General features: G+C 43.5%; 1 protein-coding gene across 5 annotated transcripts in view; it reads left to right on the top strand.

Annotated features, from left to right (window-relative positions):
- CLOCK (clock circadian regulator) overlaps positions 1-18,191 on the top strand; it is a 103,213-nt gene that overhangs the window by 41,699 nt on the left and 43,323 nt on the right. For 4 of the 5 annotated variants that reach the window (XM_006113488.4, XM_025179943.2, XM_006113487.4 and 1 more), the window contains 2 exons: positions 8,987-9,096; positions 14,148-14,238. In XM_006113488.4, the coding sequence (XP_006113550.1) occupies positions 14,192-14,238 (47 nt within the window). In that variant the 5' untranslated portion in view covers positions 8,987-9,096; positions 14,148-14,191. The remainder of the gene's footprint in view (positions 1-8,986; positions 9,097-14,147; positions 14,239-18,191) is intronic. The other variant, XM_075930395.1, reaches the window with a different exon arrangement.

An 18,191-nucleotide genomic window follows, 5' to 3' on the forward strand; every position in this document is an offset into this window, starting at 1 on the left:
AAGTTTAGGCTTAGTGCTAAAGAAGGGATTTAACCAGATTTTTTTTTCTTACACTTTAGGAATGTAGTATGTACTCTTCAAAATATAGCACTCCTTGAAGTACAGAATAAAATTTAGGAATTTGCAAGCAGAATCTTTGGCATATTAGGATTTTGTTTGTTTTTTGTGATTTATTGACTATTGGGAAGAAGGGAAGATCAAAGATAAGAGAGAGTAAATATATAATCCAGGATTGAGGAAGTAATTTAGTGGAGACTAGAGAAGTAAAGGCAATAACTTCCTGATTTAGGGAATATAAAGCCTAACTTGAAATTGGTCATCAGAGTGTCTCAATGTTGTGATTGGTTGTGGTCACAGAAGTCCCCTTGGGAGTGTTTCCTGGTGTGCTGATCATGCCACTGACACCTGTCGCCTTGGTCGCTGGGACTCCCCACCACCCTGTCATGCTGGGCCAGATCTGCTGGCCTCCCGCAGACAAGACACAAGAGTTGGGGTTACTAGAGATGTAAGTGAGTAATCGACTATCCAGTAAACCTACGCTTATCGGGTAGTCAAGTGGACTACTCACATTGCCCATTCTCCTTGCTGCCTCTGTATCTTAAAAGCCGGTTCCTCCTAGCACCCTCTTCATGGTGCCACCAGTCCCCCTCCTCGCTGCTGCACACCTGGCTCCTGCTACATTTAAACTGCAGGAGCTACCCCTGCTGTGGCTCTGGACCCGGTGTGAGCTGGGACTGAGTGCCTTCTTTCATTGACCAACTAATTGTGTAATTGATAAAATGGGTTATACGATTAACCAAATACCCACCTCTTAACATCCTTAGGAGTTACTCCACCCCTCACAGCAGTGCAGACACTGAACCATTTCAGCACAGGGAGAATGCAGTTCCAGGGCACAACACCCAGGAAACCAGCCTCCAAAAGGGATTAAACCCCCAAATAAATCAGTCTTTCTCTGCGTAAAAGAGAAAGCACAAGTAAAGCTCATGAGGATGTTTACCCTCTTTATGAATGAAAGAGAAGTATGTACATTGGTCATCACCCTACTCCCCAGTATCAATTATTTACACTGAGACTGATAATAAACAAAATGTTTTATTAAGTACAAACAGAAGGATTTAAGGGTTGCAAGTGAAAATAGACCGATATCAAAGTAAGCTACTGAGTTAAAAGAAAAATGCATAGCTTGTGGTAATTTACAAAAACAACTTACTTGCAAGCAGATTCTTACCTTAATGAGCTGTTCTTGTTCCAAGCATGATCTTCCGTTAAGAGACTCCTTTATCCTGGCCTGGGTCCCCAGCACTTTGTAACTTTTCAGGGTTTTCCAGATCAGCTGAAGACAAATGGCTCATAGCTTCCCATTGCTTAAATAGTCTTTCTCCCAGGGTGGGAACCTTATTCTACATCCCCCCTTCATGGAAAACTACTAGGGTCAAAATAGAATTCCAGGATCAAGTTGTACGGTCACATGTCTTACTAGTCTAATCACCTGTGGACTTTCAGGACAAACAAGACTGTTTACAAATTATTAGGTTGATCGCTAAATTGCTAAGTTTCATTTAATATCTTAATGATCTGGAAGCACATTAAATATCTGAAAATAAAGTAAATTGGAAAATATTAAAACAAAAGTGAAGACAGAGATATTACACATCATTCTAAGAAGGGGAGAAAGCTGGACTCGTGATTAAAGCATTGGACTGACTTAGAATAATTGGGCTCTATTGCTAGCTCTGCTACTGATTTCTTCTCTGATCTTGGACATGCTGGCTGCGTCTAGACTGGCATGATTTTGCGGAAATACTTTTAACGGAAAAGTTTTTCCGTTAAAAGTATTTCCGCAAAAGCGCGTCTAGATTGGCACGGCTGCTTTTGAGCAAAAAGTGCTTTTGAGCAAAAGCATTCGTGGCCAGTCTAGACGCGATTTTGCGTAAGAAAGCCCCGATGGCCATTTTAGCCATTGGGGCTTTTTTGCGCAAAACAGTTCTTCCCTGTCTCCGTTGGCCCTCTTGCGCAAGTATTCTTGCGCAAGATGGCTTTTTCCCGAGTGGGAGCGTGAAAGTATTTGCGCAAGAAGCACTGATTTTGTACATTACAAAGTCAGTGCTCTTGCGTAAATTCAAGCGGCCAGTGTAGATAGCTGGCAAGTTTTTGCTCAAAATCTTGCCAGTCTAGATGCACCTGCTATGTATAGGAGGCCCCTTTGCCCAAACAGAACCTAGTACAGGATTGGGAATTTAAACTTTGCACCTCAACTACCCAACTTCATCTTCATTGGGGGCTTCATTGTGCACGTTGATACCCCCCTTGAATCTTATGACTCACTTAGATTTGCTTACAATTTGTCGTTACTCCTGCCCACAGTTACGCCATGAACTTCATCAGCAGCTCCTGAAATGAGCCTGTTCTGCCACTCGTGAAAACAACTTGATCCTTCTAGGCTTCCTCCAGTATATCTCTCATTCTTTATCTTATTCCCCCTGCATGTACTAACCATCTTGCCTTATCAGAACTCATTCTCCCTGCCTTTCACACTTCAGATTCTGTCTGCCATACTGGAAAACTCCAATATTAATTTACATACTTTAAATAATTTTTTAAAAGGTGGTTGGTATGTTAACACTAAAATCTAGAAATGTTGTCAGATGGTCTGTGCTAAGAGAGAAGAGCAGAAGGTATAATGAAAACAGCATGATCCTGATCCACATCCGACGACTGCAGGCACAACGGCAGGCATCAGAGCCTTCCACAGGACTAGTGTATAGCTCTGTAACTAGACTGTGTCCTGCAAGACCCACTGCCATAATAGTGGGAATGGGCTTACACAAAGTCCTTTGCAGGTCTCCAGTAGGTATTCCTTGAAAACTATCTGTTACTTGTGATGGTTCCCACTACATGTGTCTCAGAAGCAGATTATATGTACATGTCTACAGGCTTGGGTGTTTTCCTCAGCTTTCAGTTTGCACGCTATTTTGCTTAGCTTGGCCATGAGAGAGCCCAGGGCCATGCCCTTCTCGAGCCAGCACAAATTATTCTGTGAAGTGGAGACAAAAAATAAAAGGGAATTAATTTTTTTAAATGCACAGGAAAAAGCATGAGAGAGAAGGAGAAAATGAGGTAAAACAAAAACTATTCTGGGGCATAACTTGATGTATGATGTCTAGTAAGGATGTTAAGAGGCAGGTAAACCGCTAATTGTGTGGCCGATAAACATTTTATCGGCTACATGATTAGTCAATAAGGGAAGGCTTCCTCCGTTCCAGCTCACGCCGGATCTGGGAGCTAGCCCCGCTGTGCTCTGCTTTTTCAATGTAGAAAGAGCCGAGCTGCCTGCGTGCCCAGCTCTTACTACATTTAAAATGCAGAGGCACAGCAGGGGTAGCTCGGGTCCAGTGCAAGCCAGGATTAAGCCAGGATTGCTCGGTCTCAGCTCACGCCAGGTCCAGCAGCCTCTGTTCGCTGCGGGTTTCAGCGGGGAGCTGGGACCTCCTATGGACAGGGGTTGCTACCAGAACAGCCTCTGCCCACGGCGAGCCTGAGTCCACCATGAGCAGAGGCTGCTTTGCAGCAGCCTCCCCTTCTTCCCCGATCCTGCGCTGCTGCCTCTGATACACCAGCGCGGTGTGAGACAGGCAGCACCACGGAAAAGGTGCTGGGGGGCAATCAACTTTTAAGCTGGCTCCCCCAGCACCTGCTCTCCACCCCTCCCCTTGCTGCCTCTTTATCAGAGTAGTTGACTACTCACTTAGGGAACGTCTACACTATAACGTTAATTCGAACTAACTTAGTTTGAATTAGTTAATTCGAACTAAGCTAATTCGAACTAACGGATCCAGACTAAAAAACTAGTTCGAATTAGCGTTTTGCTAATTCGAACTAGCATGTCCACATTAAGTGGACCCTGAACCAGGCTTAAGGATGGCCGGAAGCAGTGCCGGCAGGGCATCAGAGGAGGACTTAGAGCGTGGAGATGCTGTCTCAGGCTAGCCGAGGGCTGTGCTTAAAGGGTCCCGACCCCCACCCCGGACAGACAGTTCTCAGGGGTGCCCTGCTTGCAAAGCAGTCCTGGTTTGGATTGCCCGGAGTACCCACACTGGGCACATCACAGCACACGGCCATCAGCCCGGCTGCACTTGCCGCAGGCTGCCATCTGGGGAGAGAGGGCAATTGGGGGGCTGCAGGAGAGCTTCCACCCCCAGAAGCCCGCAGAGCCAGCCCAGTCCTCCCTGTCGGGGGTGCGTACCCCATTCCTCTCACCTCCTTCCACTTACCCTTCCCTAACCCCTCTTCTTGATGTACAAAATAAAGGACAATTGTGTTCAAAACTGGAATCTCTCTTTATTGAACAAAACTGGGGGAGACTGGGAAAAGGAGGTGGGAGAGAGGAAGAGAGAGGGTGGGAGAGGGGAAGGCAACTACAATGATGAGGGGTTTGGAACAGGTCCCATATGAAGAGAGGCTAAAGAGACTGGGACTTTTCACCTTAGAAAAGAGAAGACGGAGGGGGGACAGGATAGAGGTCTCTAAAAGCAGGAGTTGGGTGGAGAGGGTGCATACAGAAAAGTTCTTCATTAGTTCCCATAAAGAAGGACTAGAGGACACCAAAGGAAAGGAATGGGGAGCAGGCTTCAAACTAGTAACAGAAAGTTGTTCTTCACAAAGTAAAGAGTCAACCTGTGGAACTCCTTGCTGCAGGAGGCTGTGAAGGCTAGAACTAGAACAGAGTTTAAAGGGAAGTGAGATCAAGTCATGGAGGTTGGGTCCATGGAGTGCTATTAGCCAGGGGGTAGGAGTGGTGTCCCTGCCCAAGGTTTGTGGAAGGCTGGAGAGGGATGGCATGAGACAAATGGCTTGGTCACTGTCTTCGGTCCATCCCCTCCAGGGTCCCTAGGGTTGGCCGCTGTCGGCAGACAGGCTACTGGGCTAGATGGACCTTTGGTCTGACCCAGGACGGCCATTGTAAGCTCAGGGTTCAGGGTCGGGGGTCTCAGTGGACCACCTTGATTTTCATGCACACCTGTTCCTGGGTGGCCAGGCTGTCAGCTCTCCTGCCCTAGACGGCCACTTTCCTGTGCCTAGTGCGGAGATCGTGGACGAGGTCCACGATGTCCGCACTAGCCCAGGCGGGTGCCCGCCTCTTGCAGTCCCGGGCAAGCTCCCGGGAGCCGCCAGCCTGGTCCCGGGAAGAGAGGGAGGGCTGGGGGGCAGAGGGTGGCTGTCTCGTGCCGTGCCAGGTGCAGGGTCTACTGGCTGGGTGCTGGCAGGCTTGCACCTGGCACGGGCACCGTAGCCAGCCCGTGCCCCTTTAAGGGGGCCGGGAGGGGGGCAGAAGAGTTTCCCTGGTGTTGGCCAGAGTGGCCACCAGGGAAACCTGGGGAAGGCTAGCCTCCCACTAGTTCGAATTAAGGGGCTACACACCCCTTAATTCGAACTAGCTAGTTCGAACTAGGCTTAATCTTCGTAAAATGAGGATTACCTAGTTCGAACTAAGCGCTCCGTTAGTTCGAATTAAATTCGAACTAACGAAGCGCTAGTGTAGTGCCTATGAAAGTTAGTTCGAACTAACGTCCGTTAGTTCGAACTAACTTTGTAGTATAGACATACCCTTACATCCCTAATGCCTATCCATACATCCATTGCAGTTGGGTGCTGCAGTAGAACAAGTTGAGAGCCACTGGTACAAATTAAGAAAGCAGCATTTTTACTCAACATTAGTACCTACAAATGCATAAGTGGCTTCAGCATTTCTACTGTAAATAAATGTTTGTGGTGTAATGGTTAGATCAGGGAACACTGTGTAGCTAGATACTATTGTTCTTGAACAGTTTTGATTCTTTAAAATCATGAAGGATTAGCAGTAGAAATGCCCTATTAGATCATTAGTAAATTCCCTTATCATATTAGGATTGTGGTACATAGAGTAAGTACTAAAATGTTAATGATCTGTCCCTGTTAGAAATACTTACTAAACCTAACAAGCTGGGAAATTGGGAGACACACAGAATCTGTCAGAAAACTGAATTCTGTTTTCTATGATTTTTCCTGGCAGAAATTCTTCAGACTAATATTATGTAAGACTAGATGATGATGATTGTTTTCCTTTCTGGCCCTGGAATCTGGATTTTATGAAAAAGCTGTTTGTAAAACCAAGCTCTCTATATAATATTGTTTACAAAATAATGTTGTGTTCACTGTCTCTTTAAAAATATTTAGTAATAATATTGGAAAAATATTGGCTGACTACCTTGGAGACTTAAGTTCTTTGTCCACACAACAGATAGAGTGGGTGGGCAGAAGCAATGCAAGTTTCCCTACGCTGCTTCAGCAATTTCTCAATTCTATCGTGACATGACTGGTGTTAGGAGTGAGACAGTTTCTCAACCTTCAGACCTTGTTCCATAATTGGAACTGAGAATCAGTGGTACCAATTTTAGTACCAGTTGTGGATGTAAAACTCTACTGTGGTTACTAATTCTTTCCATATAGATATCTGACCACTCGCAAATGTGATATAAATGTTCATTATTATCTTGGGCAGGATTCCAGCTGGTGATTCTGTAAGTGCTTTAAAGACTCAATATCTTGATTACTTTGGCCACCCAGGTATGTCTGCTTTGCAGTTGGAAGCATGCCTCTTAGCCCCAGTAAACGGATACATACTACCTTACCAAAAATAGCAGGACATGGTGACATTGGTGGCAGATGAGGCAAGTCGCCAAAGTACAAATCTATCCAGCACTTTGAGTCAGTACTTTGGTGGCTACCTTGTATCATCATCCATGACACTACTATTGTTGATACTACTATTTTTACCCTGTTAGCTCAAACAGAGTTGGAGCATGTCTCTGTTTATCCAGGTTTGGAGGCATGCCTCCAACCGCTGTATAGATGTACCCCTTATTACTTGCTGTCTTCCTCTGCAGGTAAGCGTGATGTGGAACTGTGTAGTGTTGCCAGCTCTCATGATTTTGCTGCAGGTCTCTTAGAGTTATTTGTCTTAAAGTTCTAGCTGCTGGAATCAGGAGATTGCATGAGACTCTTAGTTTAATTTTCAGAAAAGTTTCTAGCCCTTATGATTTCTGGGAAAAGTTGAAAAAAGTTACTGACTATACTATAAAGGTTTAAAATCTGGAAGGCAAATAAAAGAACCTAATATGTTTTTTAAAATCTCATGATTTTTGGAGTCCTTCATGACCTATGAATATCTTGGCTGGGCAATACTTATGGGTAGACATCAACACTTTTCTGCTAGGTTTCACGTGCATTCTCTACTTACTAAAGCTCCTATGTGGTTTTGTTTTAAAAAGCCTTTTCCACTGTGTTTAACTTGCTTCTTGCTTTCATTTAAACTTCCATATGTTTCAGTAACCACTTATGAAAGTCAAAAGGTTTTTTCCTTTCTCCAAAGTCTCCCTTCAAATGTGTCCTTTTCTACTATATTCTTTTTAGACATTATGAAATGTGACTTTGTACTGTTTAACCTCAGAATATTCTCTGCAATAGGAGATCTCCTGCATGCACAGCTTGTACAGCTGTAAAATTTTCCTCATTTAGAGCTGTCAGAACTTGTGGAAGGGTTGGCAAAGCCTTACACTCTGAACAGTTTAAAAACATGGGCTTCATATTACAGTCTCTGTAATCTAGATTTCAACAAGTCTCTTTGTGACTGTTAATGTTTACACTTGTCAGACCGAACAAAACTATCTAAATGTGAGATGAGGGTTTAACCACCTTACAAAAAAAGTAGGTCAATGGGCCAGCGGGTTATTAGGCCAGAGAAAAATGAGTGGGTTCACTGAGTCATGCTGCGTAGCTGTTTTTCTTCTTTTGGCAGAAACTCTGCATTAATTTCATAGGGTTTTTTCAGTGTTTTTTTAACTAGTTAAAGACTCCTAGCAGGAACAGAGAGAGAAGCAATCATATTTTTAATTAAACTTAAACATACTACATGTACTTTTTACTTCTCTAAGAATAATTATTCTTAAGCCGTTAGCTAAATATACAAGTTCAGTACTTTTACAGGAATTCTTTGCTACAGAGAAAACACACTTTTTTTTCATAACCTAAAATACATCACAGCTTTAAATATAAGGCACTGGAATGAAAATTACAGAAAATAGTGGTATACAATTCATTGTTTTGTGAAGAAATCAAAACTTTCTGACAGCATGGCCAATAGCTGAGGCAGAGAGAAATTATGTCTAGCAAGTGAAGAAAGATGTGGATTAGGTAACTTTGAAAACAGACACAAAATAGCTTGGAGGGCTGTTTTAGACAATGGGAAGTGTAGAAGCGAATGCATTAAAACCAAAATGATTGTAAGAAGAAACTGGAAAGCGTGATTGCTGGATTCATGAAGTTGAGCATCAAAGGGTGTAGATACTTGAGGCAGGTTTGGAATAAGTACTTCTAAAAGACAGTAATACTAGACTTTATTTTGAAAAGAAAAGGGGAAACCAGTGGCAGTGTTTGAGGTAGTAGGAGTGATGTAAGTGAATGAGCAGCATTACGAACATTCTGGAGTCCAAAGAGCAGCTATTTGATGAAACCAAAGAGGAGCTGAGTTAATCAGTGGGAAAAGGGATGAATAAAATACAGTTGAGGGAGTGGTATAGACTAATGCTGTTTCAGGGATAACAGTAAGCAGATTTAGAGAGCTAGGTGATGTGGGAGATGGAGTTTGAGTCAAGGATGGCTCTACAAATTAGAGAGAGAGGTAAATACGTAGTCTCAGTCAAAACAGACAGATGAATCTTCAGAGTATTCCTCTTGTTGAAGAGTTTCTGGTTTTGACACATTTAGTTAAATATATTTTGAGGTCTTTCTGTAATTTATCAGATGATAAATAATATTTATAAATGATGCATCACAAGAATATTTTACCAGAATAAATTATGACTATAAATATTGCACTTGAATATTAGTGACATACAGAATTCCAGTCATTTCCACTTATTCTAACTTTCATTTTTATTCTTTACAGTGCAGAGTTTAATGCTCTTCTGTAGAAGAGGATTGTTTAAACCCACGTTCATCTGAAGGATCAGTGTTTATCCTAAATATCAGAGTTTAATGTCCCAAAAAGTATAAGAGGTAAGAAAGTGTTGCTATAATTGAGGTACAATGTTGTATTTTGTCTCTTTGATTTCTTATTGCATTAGAGATCTGGTCTTGTTTTCATAGGGTAGGTGAATACTGCATTCCTCTTTCGAGAGAGGAATGCAAATGCAGACACCCAAAATTGCAAATGAAGCATGGATTTGAATTTCCTGCGCTTCATTTGCATAATCACGTCTGGGTGCTATTTCAAAATACCCTATTTTGAAAAAAGAAACGCTGGCTAGACGCGGTTATTTCGAAAGAAAACCCTTCTTTCGAAATTACCCTTATTCCTTATAAAATGAGGTTTAAGGGTAATTTCAAAAGAAGGGCTTTCTTTCGAAATAACCATGTCTAGACAGCATTTCTTTTTTAGAAATAGGGTATTTTGAAATAGCACCCAGACATGATTGTGCAAATGAAGCATGGGAAATTCAAATCCTCACTTCATTTGCAATTTCGCTCAGCTGCATTTGTATTCCTCTCTCGAAAGAGGAATGCAGTGTAGCCATACCCATAGAGATTAATGGATTTGATTGAAAGAAGGTATAAAGCTCTCGGTCCCCATAAGGCTTGATCTAAAACACTTTAAAGTCAATAGGAGTCTCTTCATTAATTTCAGTTGCCTTAGTTTAGGCCCATACTTGTAGTGCTCCTGCTTCTGGCTGCCTTCAAGTTTTAATCCAATCTGCTTCCTTGCTAGTGCAGTAGCCCCAAGGCTGTTTCCCTAAGGACTTGGAGCCTCATTATTGTGGCTTCCCTTCTCCAAGTACAGCCTATCTTAATCATCCTCTCCTCCATCTTCCGTTTCCTGTCCTTTATTGGTCCAAGCATAACCCTTTAATTGTCTGGATTGATCATCAGAGCTCTGACCCTGTGGAGATGAGACTGGCTCTACTCACAGGGAACAGGTATGCTGTGACAACACTTTGTCAGCTCAGCTCTGAGATTAAAACTACTTTTTCAAACACATTTTCCTCTCCTCCAGCCCCTTGTTTTCCTTTTCACATATCTACTCAAATGCCTCCTCTTCCACTCACCAATCTTTTGTGACAGTATCAACATCTGAATCCTGTGCACCCTAGGTTTCTTGAGTCTGAACGGAGTCAGCCCAGGCATTGCCTCCATCATGGATATTCTAGGCACATTCTCAGTGCCCAAATCCCCTGTCTAGCATGCCCCTTTTAGGGATGCTAGCGTGTACCCGTTTACATGATTAACCGACAAGCCTGGAGTTATCAGTTAATCCTAATGGTTACACGCACTACCCCACTTGCTGCATCTGTATCAGAGGCAGTGCAGGATGAGGGAGGCAGAAGCCAATACGTGTGGGGAACAAGCTCCCATGGAGCTGCCTGCCCTCCCCCCGCTATCTCCCACAGAGGCAGCAATGCAGAGTAGAAGATAAGTAGGAGCTGGTTCGAGAGGAGGGGTCACTGGCTTAAGACAGCTTCACACGAGCACTGGCTCCTGTGGAATTGCCTGCCCTCCTGCGCTACAGCCTGTGATAGAGAGGTAGCAGCGCAGTGGGTAGGGCGAGCAGGCAGAAGCCGGTGCATGCAGGAGGCTGGCTTTCAAACTTGCTCCCTGCACAAAAAAATCCGTCTCCCCATTAGCACCAGCTCCCACCTGCCATCTGTGAGTAAACATGTAACTGCTAAAAAAATTCAACACTTACATGTTCACAAAAGTAAAAAGTGTTTTAACACCTCTAGCCTCTTCTAGTAGCTGACACTACAAAATCCAACAGCTCACTGCTTAGGACCCCTGCTGACCCATTGGCTACCCTATAACTTAAACACACCCTCCTACACCATTCCAGCCCTATGGGTATTCTGGGTCCATAGTATATGTCTTCACGGGCATGTGATAGGTATAACACGTACGAAACAGGCAGACTTAACATAGGATTCTAAAACATCATTACTCTTTTACATCTTAAGAAATTAACTGTGCTATACAAAATAAATCCTATAAACTTTTTCTGTTTCATTACCACACTGGAGTATTCCTTGAGCTGTGTTCTAAGTCCTGTAGGGGAGAACAGGAACTTTCTGATGCAGTTCGTGGCTTGAACCTCTTTCCCCCTCTAGATCAAGTTCCTGTCTCTGACCTTGTTTGGTACTGCAGCTAGCTCCGTTCCATCACCCCTTTTGGGTTATGCAACCTGACTGATTCTTTTTCTCGAAGAAGTTTCTTGTGTGGCTTTGTATCCACATCTGCAAAAATGAGCCATGGATATCCTCATTGACATCAGCAGACGTGGATACCTCTGGATATAAAGCAGATATCCATAAGCTTGCAGGGCTCTAGATACAAATTCTCTATCTGCACCCATATCTGCAAACATGTGCTGCAGATATAAAGTGGATAGGCATGGATTTGCAGGTCTCTATTCATAAGTGGTATGCATTCCCTAAAATTGTAACATTGCCCAAAGTATTTGATCCTGCAATGGGTAGTCAGGCAACTTAGTCCCTTGGAATCAGTAAATTAGCTGCTCCTTTCCACTATGGGATTTATGAGAGTTAGACACCTGTGTGTTAGCGCAGAAGCCTAGTGAAATCCATAATGTCTGCCAACATGGATTCTGTTGTAGGCTTGGAACCTTAATATTTCTCTAACATTTTCACCCTTTTTAAAACCAGTAAAAATACACTTTTTATTCTCTATAGGAATAATATTATTTCAGTGTGCTTATTTCTTTATGTAACAGGAGCAAATTTACCATTTCCATGTAGAGATTTTGCTACTTTTATCCATATCTGCAAAAATGATTTTGTGTCTGGAAAAAATTCTTATTTTTGGCCTTTGTTGAGCAAAATATTTGAACTATGGAAAACTTCACATGCCAGCAATATTTTGATTGTAGTCTCCAATCCAGATTATTTATCCATACAACTATTTCTTTTTAAAAAAATTGCTTTAGAATCAAGAAATGGCCATCTAAAAATGGATTATAGGGATTGCATTTCCCATAATATTAGCATAATATTTTAATGGATTACTCACTCTGGTGGTATTTCACATCTCTAATATGATTAAACTAGAAGATTTACCTGGCATTGCTCAGGTCCTTAACTCAGGGTTTTTTTTTTTTTTTTTTTTTTTAAACTAACTAGAGGGTTGTGCCCCCCATTCACTATGCTTGTCAACCCCTCTCTCTCTGGGGATAGGCAGCCCCGGCTCCTTCCCTCCCCTAGCCTCAGCATGCCAGCCCTGGCTCTTCCTGTCCTCCCCGGCCATCCTGCCAACGCCACAGCGTGCCAGCCCTGACTCCACCCCCAGGTGCCAGGCCAAAGCCACGCTGTGGTGGCAACCCCAGCTCTCCCCTTTCCCCCTCCCTGGTCACTGGGCTGAGGCTGCAGCATGGCAGTCCCAGCTCTCTTCCCGTTCTCCCCCTTACCTTCCCCCCCGCGCTGCCATCAAGTTCAGGCCAAGTCAGGCCTGGCTCTCTCCCCTGGCTGCCAGGGAGGGCCAGGGTGAGGCTGCAGCACATCAAGCATGGCTCTCCCCCTCTTCTGAGCACTGAGGAGGGGGAACGCAGGAGGGAGAAGGCCACGTGGCTGAGGGCAGAGGGACGTAGAGTGACATGAGGAAAACATATATATATATATATATATATATATATATATATATATATATATATATAAATAAAAAATATATGCATGCTTTGTTTAAATCGTTGCTCTGGGATAGGGCTGGGATTGAGGAGTTCAGTATGTAAACTGCCCCAAGGAGAGAGGACTAATCTACCCTTTCCATCCGCAGCAGCTTGGGGCCAGGTGAGATGCGCCCCTCCATAGTTGTTGCAGATCTAACAAGTCCAGCCGGGGGGAGGGGTGCATGTCCCCCAGCTAGGGCAGGCCCAAGTTCATCTGCTTCCTGTAATTCCAGCCAGAGTGAGGATTGTAGCAAACTTCACTTTCCTGTTGCTCCTTGATGAAGGGGAAAAGCAAGTAGTATTCTCATATGAATTGGGCATGGCGGGAAAGCTTCAGCCTTCTCTTCTTAAAGGGTGTCTGGGTGTGGGAGGCTCAGGGCTAGGACAGTCCTGGATGGGGACAGCCCCTTTCACATGCCTGATGATTTTGTGTCTTCTCTGTATGGATTTATGAGACTCCGTCCCATTCCAAACACATCCCATTTTTCTGGCACAGCCAAACCCTTACTTTGCTTTAAGTTATAAGAGGAAGCTACATATCAACATTGATGGTCCTAACTTTTATAGTTTAGGAGGAGTTCTTGAACAGATGGACAGAAATAGATGTACTTTAAACTATTGACAATTATCCTCAAAGATGTGGTGAAGACTAGAACTTTAACAGGTTCAAAAAAGAGCTAGATAGATTCATGGAGGTTAGGTCCATCATTGGCTATTAGCCAGGATGGGTAGGAATGGTGTTACTGGCTTCTGTTTCTCTGGAGGTGGGTGACAGGAGAGGGATCACATAAGGATTACCTGTTTTGTTCCCTCCCTCTGGGGCATCTGGTATAAAAGTTCTGGAACAATTTTTCCCTTGTCAGTCTGTCAGCATCCCTTTCCTCTTTGGTGTTTTTTCCCCTCCTCATTCTGGAACTAATAGGATTTGGCTTATGTGATCCCCAAACCACTCCCACTCCCAACAGCTTCTGGAAGGACTGGTTAATTGGAGTCACTTGGTTTGGGTTATATTTTTCTTCTCCCTATGTGATGGTTTACTTTGTTGGATGGCGTGAAAATTATTCACATATTTTGCAATATGGGTCTAGATAAAGGATAAAAAGCTGTTCCTAAATACAGAAAGTTTAAACTAGCTTAACCCAAATGGATTCATCATTGCATATAGAGAAGAATGGCCTTTTAAACTGTATCATGTGAAATAAGATGATTAGGTTTGGATATATGGGATTCATAACTGAAATAAAGAGAAACGATGCAGGGAAAATAAATGTTAGAAGCGCTTACTGTTTTGGGGGCAAGAGGGAGCTTTATACTTTCTCAGGGGAAAAAAATAACATGTTCTACAAAAGTAACATTTCTGTTTGTTTCCATTCTCATCCAGGCAGACGTACAAATGTCTACCACAAGATTAAAGTGTGACATGTTATGTTCTTTACCATAAGGACCCATAAAATGAGCACCATTACAGACAGGTATCTTATTTTATTATTTTGTTTTTAGTCATTTGTAGGTAAACATTTTGATGATGTGTTCTTATTTAAGAGAAGGGTATAAGTGTTGAGTTTTTTATTTTTGCCAAAGTTAAGGTCTGTTAACTACACTTGATTTATGAATATTTAGCTATGCAATATATGTGTTTGTTTAAAATTGCATTATTTAAATATGAGGAGTCCTATGGAATAGTAGAGACTAACATTTATTTGGGCATAAGCTTTGTAAAACACTTCACAAAAGCTTTTGTTCAAATATATCTATTAGTCTTTAAGGTGCCATTGGACCCCTTGTTGTTTTCGCAGATTCAGATTAACACAGATACCTCTTTGAGATGTATTTAAATATGTTTTATACTTTGACTAGCAGCTGCCTAATTGCAATTGGAATATGAAATGTATGTGTTCTTAGGATTTGTCTCTTAACACCAATAATCTATGGCAGGGTCGACAATCTTTCTGAAGTGGTGTGCCAAAATTTAACCCGCCTGCCCTGGGCTGTGCCACTCTCCCAGAAGGAGGGAAGGGCTCTTTCCACTGTGCACCCCATGGATCACCTGGCACCTTTCAGCATACCACAGTTGCTAATGGAAACTCTCCGTTAAGTACATAATTATGCCTGAGCCATTTTGCTAGTGCTGCAGCTAGGGAGAATCATCATCATCATCAACCATGGGCTCAATGCCGGTTGGTGTCCGATGCCTCCCTCACTATTTCCTTCCATCTTTCCCTGTCCAGTGTGGAGTGGCTTAGTTACTGTAGACTAGCTCCGACCAATCTACTATATCATCTACCCATTCTCTGTGGGGTCTGCCTCTCCTATTCAGACTGTCTGTTATGCCAAATACCAGGGTCTTTTCGCTTGTTGTTCATTCTGCAGTTATGCCCGAATAGCTGTAACTTCCATTGTATAACCTTCTGCAGTAGGTTCTCTTTTGCCTGTATCTTCCTATATAATTCCTTGTTGGTGATCTTCTGCATCCATCCTATTCTCAGGATCTTTCTATAACAACTCCTCTCGAACGCCAATATTTTTCTCTTCGAATCTTTCATATTATCCATGTCTCACATCCGTACAACATGCTGCTAAATACACACATTTTCAAGATGTTCAGCTTCATTCCTAAGATAATCGCTTTACTTTTCCAGATCTTATCCATCGCCTTCAAACTCACTCTTGCTTTCACTATTCTAGTCTCTCTTTCCTAGAATGGCTTAATTTAAATGATTAAGCTGACAAAGCGTTTTAACCAAACTTAATTTTAAATAAAGTAAAATATTAATTTATGGTCAATACAAAAGGTTTCAGTGTTTTTTGTTTTTGTTGTTTATGGCAGGAGTGGGGAAGCTTTTTTGGGTCAGGAGCCACTGACCCACAGAAATGTCAGTTGGGAACCATATACGTGAAAACCAAAAAAAAACAAAAAAAAACACCCCACTCCAAAAACCCCCATTGTTCACTGATGTAGCCCCAACTGAGACACCTCATTTTCTGGTGCTCCAGCTCCATGGGGCATGGGGAAGGGACAGGGAACTGAGGTTCAGGGGTTCCCATAGGCCAGATTTACTTTTCTGGGGTTCCAGGGTTAGTGGATTTTGGGGACCCCTTTAGGCTTTTGGATGGGGACAAAAATGAGGGGTTCAGGAGAGGGCTGCCAGAGAGTGGAATAGTGGTGGAAGTGCAGGATCTGGGTGGGATATGGAGTGCAGTAGAGGGTGAGGAGGGCAGGGTCTGGAATGGAGTTTGGCAGCAGGAGAGAGTGTGGGATGGGGTTACAAGTTTGGGGATAAAAGGGAGTTGGGGAATAATGCAAAAAAGGTGAGAATGTATCCAAGTAGCTGCACATCACAACCCTTGTAGCTGGTTGATTATTGTGCAAACAGGCTGGAATTCTCATCCATGCACAATAAGGTGCACATAGGTGCAAAGGGGATTGTGCTGTGATGGGTGGGGTGGAGAAGGAAGGCAGATTGGGGAGTAAAGGAAAGTGCAGCTTCTGCAAAGGAGCCTTGTATCCCCCTCACATCTTCCCTCTGTTCATCTCATTCCCCTCAGCCCCATGCCCCCGCCTCCCCCGCAGCCTGATCCCTTCATAGTGCAGCCCTTGTCCCCTCCCATCCTCTCCTTCCTCCCACATCCCTGTCCCCTCAGCACACTCACCAGCAGGGCAGCAGCACTGGGACTTGCAGCTCCTGGGAGCAGCGCTAAGGCGAGCGGGGGCTGGGGAAGGGTGAGGGGGTATAGTCATTTCCTTGCCTGGCCCTTCCCTTTGCCCAGGTCTTTCCCCTTACCTGCAGCTCTGAGTACAGTGGGATGCTTAAAGAAGAAGCTCCCTGCCCCTGCCCCCCTCATGGGGAGCAGCATAGCACGGTGCAGCCTGGGCCCCGGCGACCATGTATGACCAGCCGCCCATCCCCAATCTGCGGAACAGGCCCAGCCCTGCCCTTTCCCAAAGCAGGAGGCAGAGCCTGTAGCATGGGGGGGTGGGGAGTGTTAATCCCTTAGCTCCTGGGAGCTGCACGCCCAGGCCAGGCAGGGGCAGCCTCAGGGACGTGCGTGCATGCCTCTCCCAGCCCCCCTCCCAGCAGGAAGTTAGAGCTGGTGCTCCAGCCTGTATCTGCATAGCTGAGGTTGGGGCTGCAGCTTTGGCGCCCCACTGCATGGGGTGAGGTGCTGAGCTCCTGCCTCGCGTGCTGCAGGGTGCTCTCATCTGATCTAGGGACTTGTTTCAAAATTACTTGAGCACCAGAGCTAGACTCAAACTGCTTTCATAGCAATCCATGGTCCTCTTTTTGTTATAAAATGCTTTATGTTGAAGTTTTTAGAAAAGGCGAAAAAATTGCCAAAAATGTATAGAACATATTTGGCTTTTTTTTTTTATGTATCCAGAAACTAGGGGTAGAATTTTCAAGAGCCAAATTGACTTAGATTCCCAAGTTTCAAAGTGATTGGGGCACTTTGGAAACTAAGATTCATTGACCTTGAATTAAACTTACACTTTTAAAATTCAGTTTCGAAATGGGACTTAGGCACTTTTGAAAATTCTACCATAGGACTCTCCTGCAAAGGCTTATTAAGGAAAAGGGAAAGAGTAATCGAACACTTTTCATAACATTCCTTCCTCTTTTGTTAACTATGGAGACTGTATTTTACAGTAGAAACAAACAATCCAGTTTTAGTGCTTGTATATGTCTGTTACACGATAGGTGAGCGAACATCCCATGCACCAATGCCAGAGTGTTTTTCTTAGTGGTATCTGTAGGGGCATCCCTGCTCCTCATGATTAGAATAGAGCTATGTAAAGGGTGGTGTTGCTGCCACACCCCACCTTCAGTTCCTTCTTACCTTTAATAGCAGAGAATTCTGTGATCCTCATGAGCAAACTTCTTTCTGCTTCTTTTCTTACCTCGTGGTACTTTTTCATCACTACATTTCTTTCTTTTTTTCCTTTTCCTTTTCCATTTGAATTTTTTTCAGCCAGATGGGCCTCAAGGCCTTGCCCTTAACAGGGGAAACTTATACAAATATCCCTAGGTTTCAGGTCTTGTTTGAAAAAAGCTCTTGTTGCCAAAAGCCCATGTCTTACTGGTGCTTCCTCAAGTCCTTGGATGAGGGCCACAAAAGAGAGATGGATGTTCCATTTGAAGTAGTTTATAGACCAGGAAAAAGAAGCTGAGAAGGGAATATACCTTCATTTATATTCCTATGGAGACTGCTCTTACGCCAGTGTCTAAACCCCTGTAGTTGTCCAAGGAAAATTCTTTGACTCCTTCTTGGAGTCCTCCTTTAGCTTTACCTGGGAATAGGAGCCACAGGAGAATCCCATCACTGGATCTCTTATCTTTGAGGCCAAAAACATTGGAGGAATTGTGGTGAAAGAACAGAAGATATTGATATTGGACTCCTTGGAATCAATGATTCCTCCATAGAAGGT

This window comes from Pelodiscus sinensis, chromosome 5 (genome assembly GCF_049634645.1).
Source record: "Pelodiscus sinensis isolate JC-2024 chromosome 5, ASM4963464v1, whole genome shotgun sequence".
NCBI lineage: Eukaryota > Metazoa > Chordata > Testudines > Trionychidae > Pelodiscus > Pelodiscus sinensis.